We start from the raw sequence: 16,484 nt of genomic DNA, 5'->3' as shown, positions 1-16,484 counted from the left end.
CACGGAATATAACATTGGTAAGTACCAAGATGACCAATAAGTAGAGAGGCTAATACCTTCACACAAAGAAACAGAAACAGGAGTGGGAAAGTAGCTCAGCTGATAAAGCGCTTACTTTGAAAGCATGAAACCCTGTGTCTGACTCCAGTACCAGTGTAAAAACTGCCAGGTGTGGGGTCTGCTTGTGACCTCAGTGCTAGGGATATATGGCAAGAGCTAGTGGGTCCCTGGAGCTTCCAGCTAGCCAGTCAGCATCACCTACTACTGCTGAGGCCAGGCTAGTAAGAACCTCTTTGAAAGACAAGATAGACAGCGACTGAGAAGGAATGATACTTGAGTTGTCCTTGGACACACCAGAACACACAGATACATGCGCTCATATACACGTGTCCACATAAAGAAACAAACAAGTAACAGCTACTCTGAGAACAATTATAAGAACTAGCAGCATAAGTCAAAACAAAATTATAAGCTACTACAATGAACACTGCCCTTTTCTGTGGAAGGGTGACACAGAAGATCTTACAGAAGATCACATTAAAGCTCTATAGTGCCTTTAAAATACTCAGACTGGGGATGGAGAGAGAGCTCAGCAGTAAAGAGCACTTGCTGCTCTTATAGAGGACCACAGTTTAGATGCCAGCACCAAATTGAGTGGTTTATATACATCTATAACTCCAACTCCAGGGGGATCTGATAACCCTCTTCACCCTTTTCTGGCTTCTCTCTCTCTCTCTCTCTCTCTCTCTCTCTCTCTCTCTCTCTCTCTCACACACACACACACACACAATAAAAAATATCTTAAAAATAATAATTCTTTAAAATACTCAGAACAACAAACAGCAATGAGGTTATTTTTTGGAAACTGCCAACATACACACAGTCGGACTTCTCCACTATGCCCAAACACACTGGCAGAAATAGAGGTGGCTAATTCTTATTAGCAAAGCACACAGTAAACCTTAGTGAAAGGTTACTGTACCCCAACATTGTCATCAAAATCAAACCAAATTAATAAGACCAGGTTTAATAAACAAAGCAAAGCAATGCCTGGGTGATTTTCGAGGAAAGAAAGCAGGAGAGAAATCATGTGGCACGTCTGTTGGCGTAGTCTTGAGCATCTCAGAGGAAGAAGCTGCCACTTGTTGGGCTTTCTCAGGGGCGGTGTGTGGAGAGAGAGGGGAGAGAGAGGGAGGGAGGGAGGAAGGGAGGGAGGGAGGGAGGGAGGGAGGGAGGGAGGGAGGGAGGGAGGGAGGGAGAGAGCGCGCCAAGAGCGAGCGCCAAGATAGAGCTTACACCTAAACACTTAGAATAAAGCCAATGGAACTGCTGATACTGTAAAGCCAATACCCTGCAAGATATTTGGAAGTTCTGCTATGCATTGTGTAAGACACAATGTAAAAACAGGACACGATCCTTTTCTACTACTGTTTTGTTTTGCTTTGCTTTGTTTGAAACAGGGGCTTGTCTGGGTCCTTTCTCATTACTGCACCTTAAGAAACTTGAACCATTTTTTTGTGTGATTTTAAGTATTTTGTTTTTGAGATAAGATCTCGATATGCTGATGCTGCCTAGGTTGACCTCAAACTCAAGGTAAGCTTAAGGGATCCTCCTGTGTAGCTCAGGTCTCTTAATTCCAGGACCTAGGAGGCAAAAGCAAGACGACTTGCATAAATTTGAGGCTAATCTGAGCTACACAGTGAATCCCAGGATACTGCTCCCTCCAAAATTAATTTTGAAGTATCTGAAATATATAAGGGGCAAAGCACATATAAACACACACACACGCACACAGCATATAAAATGGATGAAATAACACCACGACATACCCATTAGGCATTGGAGAAAATATCAAACTTTTCACAAATACATAGCTTTTCTTTCCACATAGCTTTACAAAGGTCATTCCAATACAAAATAAGAGACGGGATGGAGAGCTAGTCCAACACTTGTAAGAGCACTTGTTGCTCTTGCAGAGGACTCTGGTTCCTTCTCAGCAATTACAGAGTAACCAATCCGGATCCAAGGCCCTCTTCTCATCTCATAGACGCCAGAACACACACGGTATACATGCATATATACAGGCTAAGCACTCATATACATAAAATAACACAAATCTAAAAACAGACAAAATACTTTTCCTAAGATCCTACAGTCTATTCTGTTAAAATGCCTTCTCCAAAATAACTCTTTCTGAATCCTCTGCTCTTTTAAAAGTACTCTAATTATTTTTAATTTCACAGTCAACAAATGATTTCTCAATTTTACATCCAAAAGTATTTTTGCCTTTATATACACCCCAAAATGGCATCAAGACCTTTTTATACCAGAAAAATATAGTAATGCCATCCTGGGATCAAAAAACCAGAGCATGCTAGGCCTGGTAACAAACATACCACAATGTTTGCTTTCTTACATCAGATGCATGTGTTTTTTTTTTTTTTTTTTTTTTAAGACACAGTCTCACTATATTCGGGTCTTACTACACTTGGCAGACAAAGCTGCCTTTGAAGTCAAGAAGATTCACCTGCTGCTGCCTCCCAAATACTGGGATTAAAGGCATGCTCCACCACACCCAGCATGAAGGCATTTAAAAACAAAAACAAAAAACATTACTTTTCATACGTGTGTGTGTGCACCTAGATGAGTTTATGTGCCCCACATTCATCCAAGAGCTTGCCCTGGCCAGAAGTGCTGAGTTCCCTGAAACTACAGTTAAGGGCAGTTGTGCAGTGCCATGAGTACTGAGAACCAAACCTTGTCTTTTGCAAGACCAGAAAGTGCCCTTAATTGACAAGCTATTTCCCTCAGCCACTGAAAACACTTTTAAATATATAACCTTACATACAATACACACAGTTTTATAGCTTCCTAAGAATAGACAGCAACATAATTGAGTAAACACATTTGTTTCAAAAGCCTGCACCCGACCTGATCCCAAACTATGCAAAGATGGAGGAGGTGACAACTCCACAGAGTTGATTTCGGACATCCATATGTGCCATGGCAAGCACAGTCACCCACACATAAAAATAAAACTTTAATTAAAATAATAAATGCTATTAAAACCCTTTGCAATTAAGTTGCAAATTTCAATTTCTCCCTCTAGTCTGGAGAGTCATCAACATTATGCAAGTCATAAATTCAACTGGAATAAAATCTCTAGAACAGCAGAGACTACGTAGTATTCATCATAAGTGTTCTTCATGTAGAAGTAATGAAACATACAAACTAAACTAACGAAAATAACGAAACTAAACAAACAAAAAAGAATGGGGGGAAAAGAACTTTGAATTATCAGTCTCAACACTCAATGAGAATATAAAGGTGCTGCAAAACAAGCCAAAGATGCTGGTGCTACATTACTTCTCATTATCAAACAGAACTCACAGTTGTCTACCAACTACAGAAATACATTTTGAGCAGACAAAACCTTTTTTCTTTTGGTTTTATTGAAAACACCTCACTCTACCACCTAAGTTGGCTTAGAACTCACTACACAGGCCAGGCTGGCCTTGAACTCATATTAATCTTCCTGCCTAGTCCTGTCTTGAGGGCAAATTTAAACCCTGACCCTAAAGTTCTCCTGGTGGTCACACTCTAACATCTCTACACAAAAACAAAATTCAAGTGGAAACTGGGCGTCTCAAGATCAGAGCAAGCCGGGCGGTGGTGGCGCACGCCTTTAATCCCAGCACTCGGGAGGCAGAGGCAGGTGGATCTCTGTGAGTTCGAGACCAGCCTGGTCTACAAGAGCTAGTTCCAGGACAGGCTCCAAAACCACAGAGAAACCCTGTCCCGAAAAACCAAAAAAAAAAAAAAAAGATCAGAGCAAACACTATCTATTGCAACTTAAGTTCCTCAAAGTAAACACATACTAGATGGGTGAAGCGGTGGTGCATACCTTTAATCCCAGCACTCGGGAGGCAGAGACAGGCGGATCTCTGTGAGTTTGAGGTCAGCCTGGTCTACACATCGAGTTTCAGGACAGAAAGGGCCACACAGTAAGATACTGACTCAGAAAAATCAAAAGTATATACATAATTCATGTGTAAATTATATATATATAAAACAATCTAAGCACCATTAATCTAGATTAAGAAACAAACTAATGATAAGATTTGAATTAGTTCAAAGATTCTTTCCTCATATTCACAGAGGGGATCCTTACTACAAAATTAGCCTTTCGAAGAATTCCTATAGTCCAGCCAAGAAGTTCCAATATCCAAAAGGCACATATCAATAATTCAGACTCCAAAAACAGTTTACTCATAAATGCCAAAAGAAACTGCCGAAGAAGCCAGGCAAATTGGCTCATGCTTGTAATCCCCAGAAGGCTTCTCAGGAAGATTACAATCCTCAAATTTGAGGCCAGCCAGTTTGAGCTACAGAGAGCAAGCCCTGTTTCAAAAAGACGACAAAAGGAAAATGTTAAGATAAAGTCTGTCACAACACACCATCCTGCTGGGGGAACGCACTCTTGTATCCTTCTACAGTAAAGTGAGCAACCGAAATTCCTTCTAAATTAAATGGGCCTTAAAATTTTTTTTAAAGATGTGTGTGTGTGCACGCGTGCATGTGTGTGCACACCAGGGCTATATGCAGACGTTAAGAGAGGGTAGCAATACCTTGGAGCTGGAGCTATAGGCAGTTGTGAGCCACCTGAAGTGGGTGCCGGGAATTGAACTTAGGTCCTCTGGAAGAACAAGTATATGTTCTTAACCACTAAGCCATCTCTCCAGCCCCTTGTTTTGTTTTCTAAGATAAGGTCTCTTGTAACCCAGGCTGACTTTAAACTTACTATGAAGCATAGGCTGGGTTTGAACTCATGATCTTCCTGCCTCAGCTTCCAGAATGGTGGGATTACAGGTGTGAGCCAACACACTCAGATGAATAGGCTTTTAATGAAGGTTTCATGGTTTCAATTCCACATGGATTCACTTGTTCTCTCAAGAGGCTGACAACTCCCCTCATATGTACCCCAAGCTATTACACAAGCCAATCAACAGATCGCGGTTATTCTTACCCCAAGACAGGGATCAATTATTAAGTATCCAATAATTTTGTTGTTGTTCAATGAGACAAAGAAGATCCTTTCTCTTGTAGATATAAAGCTAAGTTGCCCAGATGGCAGTGTGGCTCAGTGGTAGAAAGCTTGCTAGCAGGTTTAATGCCTTGGGTTTAATCAAACAGATGCACCCCCCAAAAAATACCCAACCAACAACAAACAACAGCCACACAAGTACAAATTGGGCTGTGACACCATTTCAGTTATCAAACATACACACTAAACTATCAGAAAGGCTCTGCTTGCTGTGTGAACACAAAACAGTTAAAATACCTATTTGATATAGGTCAGACAGGCAAGGACAGTATATATTCCACACGTTTGGCACTTTAGGCTCTCACAAGCATAATCTAACCATATGCCTCCTTTCCAGATACACTTATATTTGCCAATAACAATCTCCTGAGGCACTATGATATGGACAATACATTACTAAGCTAATAATCAAAATATCTTGTAGTCCCAACTTTGCCACTAATTTAACATGTGACCTTGGAAGAGTACCTCTTCACGCCCCAAATTCCTACTTTCCTATCATTTTCAGAGCTCTAGGATTACAGAAAAACTGAAAGCATTCTGAGTACAAAAACCTTATGCTAACATAAGCACTACTATAGATCCACATGGCCTTATTCTCAGCCTCATACTCTGAGGCTGATGTTCTGGGCTTTCATATTTACACAACTGACTATTCAAAAACACAAACTACGTCAAGTTTCCTCCCTCCCTGGTCCTAGCAAGCATGCTATATTATCTAGTAGGCGAAAGTACGTGTTCACTATCGACCTCGAGGACAAGTCCCGTTTTTAAAAGGGAACTCCATTGCACTTCCACAAATGCAGTCACCTCCTGAGCACTTTCCATCTTTGCGCACGCACACACACACACACACACACAAACACAGCAGCTATAACCAACAGACCCTCTGGTCTTGAAGACCGAAAACATTTCTTTCCAAAGTACAAAGTAACCAGTGACATTTATTTATTAAACTTATTAACAGATCAGTATGTCATGTCTGCACATAGTTCCGCCTTTAGAGAACACCACGATCTCATACAGGTAAACTACCCTCTGAAGATCATCTCCCTGGCCACTTCTGTCCCTTAAACAGACAGACATAAACTGGATCTTGGGAGATGCTCCAATCAGGCCTACCACAAAACTAACCTGTCAGGGGCACAGCCGACTCCGCCTTCACTCACTTACTTTCCCCGTCCCCCTCCCCCAAACGAAGCGCCCGCCGGTCAGGGACACCCCGCCACCCCGCCTAGAGGGACTTCCCGGTAAGCTCAGGATCCCTTTCCCTCCTCTCCCCTCCCCCATCCGCACCCCGCTCTCCCGGAGGTCCAGGTCCGGGAGGTGACAGTGGATCCCGGGAAGCCAAGGAGAGAGAGAGAGAGAGTACTTGGGCCTTCAAAGGCCTGCTCGCACCGCACTACTCACCGTGCGAGGGCGAGAGCGCCGAGCGCAGGCAAGTGGGAAGAGGGGGTGGCAGCCTGGCGCCTCGGCTTCTCCGGGTCCACGCCGTAACCCTCCCGCTGTCAGGAGGCGGCCAGCGGGTAAGCGGGCCGGCGGAAACGCCAGACGAGAAGCCAAAGGCGTAGGTCGGGAAGGGGAAACCGAGGAAGGCGGGTCCGGCAACCGAGACCGGGATCGTCTCCCCCTCCGCAAAGCGAACCCAAAATGGCGGCGGGAGCGGCGGCGGCGGCGGCAGCGGCTCTAGGGAGGGAGGGAGCGAGCGAAGGGCGCCTTGTGCCCCCCCCGCCCCCCGCCTCCCACTCCTCCCTCCGCGCGCTCTCCCCGCCGTCCCCCCCCCCCCCCCTCACCCGTCTCCGGACGCGCAGCGCGCACGCCCGCCGGCAAGCTTCCGAGTGTGTCTGGCCTGGGCGCCAGCTGCGCCCTCCAGCCGCCGCCTCCCGCCGCTCCGAGCCGGCGACACCGACGCGCTCGCTCCGGGGCGCCCGCTCGGCCCTTACGCGTACCTTCGGCGGCGCGAGCCCGAGTCTCCTCCGCCTCCTCCTCCTCCTCCTCCTCCTCCTCCTCCTCCTCCTCCTCCTCGGCTCGCCTCCCTCCCTTCCCCGCCCCCACGGCTACCAACGGCAGCCACGGCCGCCGCCGCCTTCGCTCCCACCCCTCGAGCGTGCGCCTCCCACAATCCCCCCCGCGGGACGTTCCATTGCGCGCGGCTGCCGGGGCAAGGGAGAAGAGGCCTGGCTACGGCGGGTGCGGCTTGCCACGGCGACGGGATTCGCTGGAGTAGCGAGCGAAGAGACCTGGGCACCGACCTCCTGGGACCGGCCGCCGCCGCGCCGAGGCTTGCTGCCCGCTTCCGGCCGCAGGGCGGGCGGCGCGGTGCCCCTCCGCTGGGCTGTGGTTGGAGCCGTGGCGACTGCGCGCTGTGTAGCTTCCTGCCACACGCCCGGAGTTGGCTTCACAGTCGCCGGACGGGAACCTCGGATCAGACTGCTGGCACTGTGTGCCGGGCACCGCAGCGGGAGTCCTGATGGTGGACTCGATGGTGAGGGAACTGAGCCGCACAGGGGATGCGGTGATGGAGGGAAAGGAGCGTGTACCCGAACCGCCCCGAGGTTAGGAGTGAGGCCAGCGGAGTAAGCGACCCTCAAGAGGGGGGCATCCTCTAGACCCAGGGCTGCGGACCTGGGAGGAAGAACTGGCGTGGAAGGTCTGTTTTTATGTTAACGCAATTTAACGTAAGAGTTCAAAAGGGTGCCTAGCCTCAACGGTGTTTGTGTGCTCTTTGCACAGTTCTCAAAGATTATACACACTCGGTTTTCAGCTGGAAACCTGATGTAAGAGCAGGGTTCTCAACCTTCCTAATGCTGCGACCCTTCAATACAGTTCCTCATGTTGTGGTGAGCCCCAGCCGTAAAAATTCTTTTCGTTACTACTTCATAACTTTAATTTTGCTGCTGTTATGAATAGAAATGTAAATATATGATATGCAGGATATCTCATACGACTCCTGTGAAAGGATTGTTCGGACCCGTGTTGAGACTGTAGAAACCATACACTTGGAATTTGTTTCTGGACTTGATCTTTTGTGGCCTTCGAGTTATTTTTCTAAGTTACTTATGGGATACTGGGCGGAAAAGTTAGCTAACCCCAAAATATGCCTCCAGGGTTGCAGTATGAATTAATGAGATAATGTATATAAAGTAGAATTAGCTCCGGGGCACGGGGAAAAGGCAGAATATTATCGTTACCATTTACAGTGCTGTTGATGTTGATAAGACTTGTAGGTGTAATTGGTAGTTTGTGTTATGTTCAAACTGTTAGTTAAACAAGGTCTATGGCATTCCTTAACTGCTAATACCTGTTTCTCAAAACTGCTCTGACATTTGATGACTGAATTCAGAACTATGGGATGTTAAAACCCCAGTGTTTGGTTTACCAAATTTTAGTATCCCACAAAAAGCAAAACAAAATTTTTGAGGAACGAGCTATTTCACTTTCCCTTCTTATCTGGAAATTCCTGCCTTTGTGATTTGGGAGAAGTTTAAATACTACTATATTCCATTCATCTCCAATGAAAATTCAAACGGTCTTTTTGGGGGTGGGCATTAGGGTATCTTTAGAGTGTCTTTTAAGACAGTCTCTTTAGCCCTGACTTGCCTGGGACTCTGACAGTCTTCTGTCTTAGGCTTCCTGGTGTTTGGATTACAGGCATGAGTCCACGCCTGGCTTTCAGATGACCTAACATTCCCCCATTACCTGTATGGGTCAGGATTTGTCTTCATGTTTTCTTCTTTGAGTTAAAAAAAAAAAATCAGCCTTAATTACCTTGCTGTGTAATTAACTTTTGCTAACCAAGCTCTAGCTGATTAATGGAGCCCAGCTAGATTTGCATTCATCTTTCTTTAATAGCTTCCTTCATGTATGCAACTTTGTATGGGCGTGTGCTTGCACGCGTGCACACTGACTTCTTTACAAGTTTTCATAGTCTGGTTCCGAGTAAATGCAAATGTTAAAATCAGTGTCAGCTACTTATGTACTAGAACTAGCCACGCTAAAGGCTGTGATCTCAACACTTAGGAAGTGGAGGCAGGAGGATCAGAACTTCAAGGTCATCCACAGCTATACAGCAAGGTTTTGGCCAGCCTGGGTTAGGTGAGACTGTTTCGGAACAGCAGCAAAGGATGGAGGGGGGAGGGAAAGAAAGTGCAAGGTTGAAAGGATGGAGGGAGGGAGGGAAAGAAAGTGCAAGATTGAAAAGCATAGATAGAATACCATACCGGAAGAACGCATATTCCTGTTTAAACCTTATAGCAACACTTTGAGATAATCGTATCTTCATTTTCAAGTAAAGAAGCTTGAACCCATAGAAAACCTAACTTGATCTTTAGACTGTAGTTGCCTGTCTCTTAAAAACATACTTTTTCCTATGCCCTGCTACCTTCATAGTAAGATTTATTTTATTATTATTTTGTGTGTATAGGTGTTTTGCCTGCATGTATGTGGGGGAGGGAGGCATTCATGTACAATAATCCCAGAAGCAAGAAGAGAGTGTTGGATTGTGAACCACCATGTGGGTGTGTGATGGAGCCTGGATCCTCTGGGAAAGCAGCAGCGTTCTTGACTGCTGAGCCGTAGCGGTCAAGCTCCAGCCCCCATAGTAAATTTTCTTAGCAGCTGCCTTTTAAGTGTTCATTTGTATTGCAAATATAGAAAATTTTATGCTTTGATGATGCACTTAAATCCCACTGTAGTCTATAACAAGTCTTTCTCTGTTCCACTAGCCAGTCCCAAGTAATGACACAGAGACTTCCTATTCATTATGAAAGTTCAGCCTATAACTTAGGCTTGTCCCACTAGCTCTTCTAACTTAAATTAACCCATATTTTACAATCTATGTTCTATCACATGATTTTTTACCTTTCTTTCATTCTGTACCTCTGACTTGTTCTGCCTCTCCTGGCATCTCCTCTGCTTGCCTGGACCCATCCCCAGTTCCTTTCTTTGCCCAGAAGTCCCACCTATTCTCCCTGCCTGACTGTTAGCCGCATAGGTTTTTATTAAATCAATCACAGTGACACAGTCTTTACACAGGGTACTCAAATACCTCACAACAGTGACCGGTCTTTTACCCTCGGGTTCAATGCTGTAATGGGATTGACTTCTCTTTCAACCTCCACCTTAGTATTTTCGGGGGGAATGGGCAGTTTGGCTTGTTTTGCTTTGGGTTTTTTGTTTTGAGGAAGCTACAAATGAAACCCAGGGTCTTAGAATTGATAAACAAGCATGGAACCACTGAGCTACACCCAAACCCAAACCAAACACTACATTTAATTTGGTCACCAGTGTATGAAATGCACTCTGAAATGGTTTCTGAATTCCAGTAACTTTCAATAAGTATACCAATTTAGTATGGATGTCAGCTAAGTAGAGGCAAGTAAAATAATACTCTGTTTTTTTGTGTATTCTTGAGAACCGACCAGAAACAATAGAGTGTTCACTAAAGCGCACCTCGTTGACTGGGTGGTGGTGGCGCTACACAGAGAACCCCTGGGTGGGGGAGAGTACCTCATGGAATGGATGGATCTTCAGCTATTGAACTGGCAGAGATAAGAGTGACTGGGCTGAGACAGCTCAGTGGGTGAAGGCGCATGCTACGAAAAGCTGGTGACATTAGTTCGATCCCCATCATCTGTGTTATGGAGGAAAGGACTGTTTCCACAGAGTTGTCCTCTGAGATCCACTCAAACCCACTCATACATGCACACTAAAAATAAAGGGGTTTGTTGTTGTTGCTTGCTTTTTAACATACATAAACCAGGCATGGTGGCACATGCCCTTAATCCCAGATTTGGGAGGCAGAGGCTGATGGATTTCTGTGAGTCCCAGACTAGCCAAGCCTATCTGTGAGGTCCTATCTCAAAAGCAAAAATAGAGAACCTAGGTGGCTGGAGAGATGGCTCAGAGGAATAGAGCACTGGCTGCTCTTCCAGAGGTCCTAAGTTCAATTCCCAGCAACCACATGGTGGCTCACAACCATCTGTAATAAGATCTGGTGTCCTTTTCTGTACTGCAGGATACATGAAGGAAGAAACCTATATACATAATAAATAATAAAAATCTTAAAAAAAAATAGACAACCTATAACAATAACCCCGCAAGAACAATGATAGGATGGACAGAATAATTTCCCACATAATATGATTCTGCTAGATTATGTAATAAATCTATATATCACATAAAAATGATGTGATAAATAAAAAACTACAAATAAGATTGTGGCTGCTCATCAGAGACACAGAAAACTCCAAATCGCAATGATGTAATGTGAGCAAAATGAAGTTGCAGATTTCAAAAACGGGAGAGATCCATGAGCCAGGCAGCCTGTAGGCACTGGGAAGGGAAGGTAAAGTAATGGCAAGGGTTGTCTGGAGCCTGTGGAATGGCAGCCCTGCTCTGATTCTGATTTGCCAGTATGATTTTATTTTCTGCTTATCTAGTTGTTGTTTTGAGATGAAGTCTCACTGTGAAGCAGCAGATAGCCTAGACCTTGCTGTGTAGAGCAGGCTGCCTTGAATTTACAAAGTACTGGCTCAAAGCCATGCATCACCACACCTAGCCATCCTTATAATTATTTGAAATGAGTGAAAATGTAATTTGGAGCCACGCATAGTGCTTCACACTTGTAATCCCAGCATTTGGGAGGCTGAGGCAGGAGGATTGCCAAGAATTCAGGACCAGTCTGCACCCAATATGAAATCCTGCCTATGAATACATAAAGCAAGCAAGCAAGCAAGCTGGGTGTGTCTTTCATTAGAGCCTTGGTCTGACACATACAAGGCCCTGAGCCGATCCCTGACATTATTACTGTACAAGCCAAAACAAAACGTAGTTTACCATAGGATGATTGAGACAGGGTCTCAAGTAGTGAAGGCTAACCTTGAACTTACCTCCACCTCAGGTGCCTGTTTTATGCAGCGCTGGAGAGGGAATCTAGGACTCTGCTTGGTGAGGAAGCAAGCTACTTGGTACAAGCTGAGCTACTTCCCAGCCCTTGTTGCGACTTTGTGGTTTTTGTTTGTTTTTTGGTTTGGCTTGGGGGGGGGGGGCGTAGAGCTTGGTTTTGGTTTTTGAGACAGGGTATCTCTCAGTACCTCAGGCTAACATGGAACTCACATTGTAGCCCAGGCCAGTGGTGATCTCACAGCAGTACTCCTGTGGCTGAGTCTGTCCTGGAACTTGCTCTGTGGACTAGGCTGGTCTCAGACTCACAGAGTTCCACTTGTCTCTGCTTCCCAAGTTAAAGGTGTGTGCCACTATGGCCCAGCTTAACGAAGACTTTGTAAAGACCAAGAGAATTAAGTAGAAGAGGTAACACATTAGATAGAGCTATGCTCCAGCCTGTGAGTGGTGAAGGGTTTGTCCATTGGTTTGAACCCACACTCTGAGCTACAGCCTTGCCCCATAACAGCTGCCTCCACCCTAACCTGCAGTGGTGCTGATGCTGATCTGCAGTAAAGGGATTCTCAGCTGGATAAGTCTGGGTTGCGGTTTAAAGGGAAGTCTCTTAGCAGCACAGTGGCACAAACCTGCTGATCTGGTACTTGGGAGGTAGAGGCCATCTTTGGCTACATAGCAAGTTTGAAGCTAGCCTGAGCTATATGAGACTCTGCCTCAAAATAAGAAAGGAAGCAAGGAAATAAAATCAAGGGTCTTTATTACAGTTTTCCCTAAGAATTTTTATATATATTTTAAATTTATCAAAAGTTAATGAGTAGAGGCAGGCGGATCTCTGTGAGTTCGAGACCAGCCTGGTCTACAAGAGCTAGTTCCAGGACAGGCTCCAAAACCACAGAGAAACCCTGTCTCGAAAAACCAAAAAAAAAAAAAAAAAAAAGTTAATGAGTGTATTATTTCTCAGATGTCTTTGACCATAGTCCTTTGGTTCATTTTATAGGACTAGTTAGTATTCGCCAAATATCTCGGGAAGTGATGCTTTAGGGCTGTGGTTTCCATGTCTAGCAAAAGAGCCCTGGAGCCCTGCAGGTGAAAGGGAAGCAGGAGCTGGTGGAACCTGCCTTTAATTCCAGCATTCAGGTGGTCTGGGCTCAAGGAGCTCTGTGAGTTCCAGACCAGTCTGGTCCATGTCATGAGTTCAAAACAGCTAAGGTTCCATAGTAAGGCCCCATCTCAAAAAGAAGGGGGAGGGCAGGCCAGTAGAAACCACATCAGTCTTGTCACCTCTGTACCCTGCATCAGTGAGCACATGGAAGTACTTCACGTTTTTCTTGAGTGACTGAATTAAGGAATTAATTGGTTTCTTTATTAAAAAGTAAATGGTAACTAAAACGGTATGTGATTACCAATACCAGTGTGGCAGCTCACAACCACCCATGATTGAGACGTGGGAACCAGGCATGCATGCAGTGCCCTTGCAAACATGCAGGCAAAACACCCATAGACATAAGATGAAAATACATCTTTTATTAAAAATATTATGTGTTTTGCATGTATGTCTGGTACACATGGAGTCTAGGAAGGGGCACCCAATCCCATGGCACCGGAATTACAGACTGTTGTAAGCTGCTGTGCAATGCTGAGCTTCAAGCCTGAGTGCATTGCAGCTGCAGCAAGTGCTCTTAACACTGAGCCATCTCTCCAGGCTGGTTTGTGTGTTTGTTCATGGTATTTACTGGTATTGGTACAACTCTCTTGTTACTGTTATTGGTTTAATAATTTATGTTGTAACAGGTATAAAGTAATAATTACCAAGAGATTTCATTTAGTTATTCAGTCAATGCTATGTAGCTGTGCTTACATTGAAGTACAGGAATCTCTACCTGTGGAAGAATTTGCTTTCCATAAATTCAGTCACCCAAGGTCAACAATAGGGCTATTGAGATGACTCAGCAGGTAAGAGAACACTTGTTGCTCTTACAGACGACCTGGTCCAGCTTCCAGCACTCCCATGTGGCTCACAACCATCTATAACTCCAGTTCCAGGAGATGCGGTGCCCTCTTCTGATCTCTGTTAGCATCAGGTACAAATATAGTACATATACATACATGCAGTTAAAGCATTTGTAGACATAAAAAAGAAAATCTTTAAAAAATTCAAAGTCAACCATGGTCCAAAATTATAGCAATGAGCAGTTTGCAAATTTGAATGCCATTCTGATGAACTTGATGAACTCTTGGATTGTAGCGCCCCATCTTTGCTGGACCTGTTGAACTCTTGGGTTGTAATGCCACATCTTTCCTGGACCTGATGAACTCTTGGGTTGTGGCGCCCCATCTTTCCTGGACCTGATGAACTCTTGGGTTGTGGCGCCCCATCTTTCCTGGACCTGAACCTTTGTTTCCCACCATGTTCACTCTACCTTGCTGCCAGCTAGTAGTCGTGTAGGTATCAGATAAACAGTGGCAGCACTGGAGACTGTCAAGTTGCCCTTCGTTAATTAAAGATCGAAGCTTAAGAGTAATGATGCTGGAGCCTGGCATGATGGTGATGCTGGAGCCTGGCATGGTATGATGGTGATGCTGGAGCCTGGCATGGTATGATGGTGATGCTGGAGCCTGGCATGGTATGATGGTGATGCTGGAGCCTGGCATGGTATGATGGTGATGCTGGAGCCTGGCATGGTATGATGGTGATGCTGGAGCCTGGCATGGCATGATGGTGATGCTGGAGCCTGGTATAATGGTGCATAGCTTTTAATCCCAGCACTTGGGGGGGAGGGGGAGCAGAGGCAGATAGCATGAACTCTGTGATTTTGAGGAAAACCAGAGATTTAGAGAGAAAAAAAATGAAATTTAATTTAAAAAGAGAGAGAGGATAATAATGCTGGGAGTTCAGATATGCCAAAGAGGTGGTAGAAAGTGCTTTATCTAAATGAAGATGAAGGTACACTAAGATATTTTGAAGGAGATCTGTCTGAATGCTTGCTCAGAGGCAAGAGGACCATGAATTAGACACCAACCTAAACTGTATAGTGACACCCCATCTGGAAAGGGGGGAAACTACTATGTAACTTATTTATTATGATTCTATTATTTAAATAAGGCATTTAGTAAAATGCAGTCATTTATTCCTTGAACTTTATTGTAGGAATATGTATACTAAAAAAAAAAACGAGTATTTTTGGTGTGGTGTCTTCCATGATTTCAGACTGACACTGGGTATCAGGTCAGTTTGTTTGTTTGCTCAGGCTTGCCTTAGAGTCAAAGAAGCCCTTCAGCTTCAACATCTCAAGAGCTAGAGCTACAAGCATGAGACACTATATCTGCTTCTGCTGGGGTCTTAAGGAAATACTATAGTTTAAATTTCTTTTGGCCAACAAAAGGGTGTAATTTTCTAATTAAATATTTTCAGCATCCAAAAGGATAAATTTAGGACATGATATAAAAATTTAAAAACTCAAGGTATAAACCGAACGGTAGTGGTACATGCTTTAACCCCAACACTTGGGAGGCAGAGGTCAGCCAGGTCTACAAGAGCTAGTTCCAGGACAGGCTCCAAAACCACAGAGAAACCCTGTCTCGAAAAACCAAAAAAAAAAAAAAAAAAAAAATACTGTTGCGTGGTCTGTATGTGAATGAACCCCACAGGCTCACGTATTTGAACACCTGCACTCAGTGGTGGTGTTCAGGAAAGGCGTGGAGCATGACTGGAGGAAGTGGACTGGTGAAGGATGGGCTCTGAGTGCAGGCGCAGTATGGCCAGGCTTCCTGTCTCTGCCACTATGCCTTCTCTGTCTGTGCATGTCTCCCCACCTCTACCTCCCATATGCCTCTGGAGCTGTAAACCACGGTACACCTGTCTCCTCAGATGCTCTGCCGGGGCTCTTTATTACACCTACAGACAGTAAGACCCTGTGAGTGTGATGGCTCTCACTGGAGACAGTTTGGGGATCTGCACAAGTTCAAGATCAGCCTCATCTACATAGTAAGTTCCATGTCAGCCGGGCTATATAGTAAGACCCTGTCTCAAAACAATACAAAAAGACTAATAGTATACTAAAATATATACTTAGATATCCATTATCCAGTATTGTAAATTGATGATTACCAATTTCCAGTGTGTCTTTCCCCTTTCCTTCCCTTTCCTTCCTCCCTGTGTCATCAGTATTCTAGATGTTGTTCTTAACATTCATTCGCCTTTCTGATTCCATTTTGCCGCGTGTGTGCCCTGCAAATATCAAGTGAAGTTGGAGGGATCGCTCGTGTGTGTGTGTGTGTGTGTGTGTTTGTGTTTTGTTTTAAGTGGGTGTTGTTTATCCCAGGTGACCTTGAAATTTTGATCTTCCTGCCTCAGCCTAGTACATGCTTTTGACATTTATTTAATGCTAGTTATAATGGTTTTCACTTGGTATTAGTTTTTGTTTGTTTGTTTGAGACAAGGTGTCTCTCTGTAGTCCTGGTTGTCCCGGAACTCACTTTG

General features: G+C 44.7%; 2 protein-coding genes across 15 annotated transcripts in view; one reads left to right on the top strand and one right to left on the bottom strand.

Moving 5' to 3' along the window:
* The window catches only part of Ash1l (ASH1 like histone lysine methyltransferase), a 157,737-nt gene extending 150,664 nt beyond the window's left edge, over positions 1–7,073 (bottom strand). For 2 of the 4 annotated variants that reach the window (XM_057793373.1, XM_057793377.1), the window contains exon 1: positions 6,515–6,783. The gene's annotated coding sequence lies outside the window, so the exon portion shown is untranslated. Of the gene's footprint in view, positions 1–6,514; positions 6,784–6,897; positions 7,018–7,053 lie in introns of those variants that run through there. The other 2 variants (XM_057793376.1, XM_057793374.1) reach the window with 2 other exon arrangements.
* Positions 6,306–16,484, top strand: part of Dap3 (death associated protein 3) — a 30,380-nt gene continuing 20,201 nt past the window's right edge. The window contains exons 1-4 of one of the 11 annotated variants that reach the window (XM_057793379.1): positions 7,227–7,589; positions 13,985–14,085; positions 14,250–14,446; positions 15,873–15,989. In XM_057793379.1, the coding sequence (XP_057649362.1) occupies positions 15,873–15,989 (117 nt within the window). In that variant the 5' untranslated portion in view covers positions 7,227–7,589; positions 13,985–14,085; positions 14,250–14,446. Of the gene's footprint in view, positions 6,355–6,394; positions 6,631–7,226; positions 7,755–13,984; positions 14,086–14,249; positions 14,447–15,872; positions 15,990–16,484 lie in introns of those variants that run through there. The other 10 variants (XM_057793378.1, XM_057793381.1, XM_057793380.1 and 7 more) reach the window with 10 other exon arrangements.

Source organism: Chionomys nivalis, chromosome 18 (genome assembly GCF_950005125.1).
Source record: "Chionomys nivalis chromosome 18, mChiNiv1.1, whole genome shotgun sequence".
Classification (NCBI taxonomy): domain Eukaryota; kingdom Metazoa; phylum Chordata; class Mammalia; order Rodentia; family Cricetidae; genus Chionomys; species Chionomys nivalis.
The sequence above is the reverse complement of the archived record's forward strand: the minus strand, read 5'-3'. Positions and strand labels throughout refer to the sequence as shown.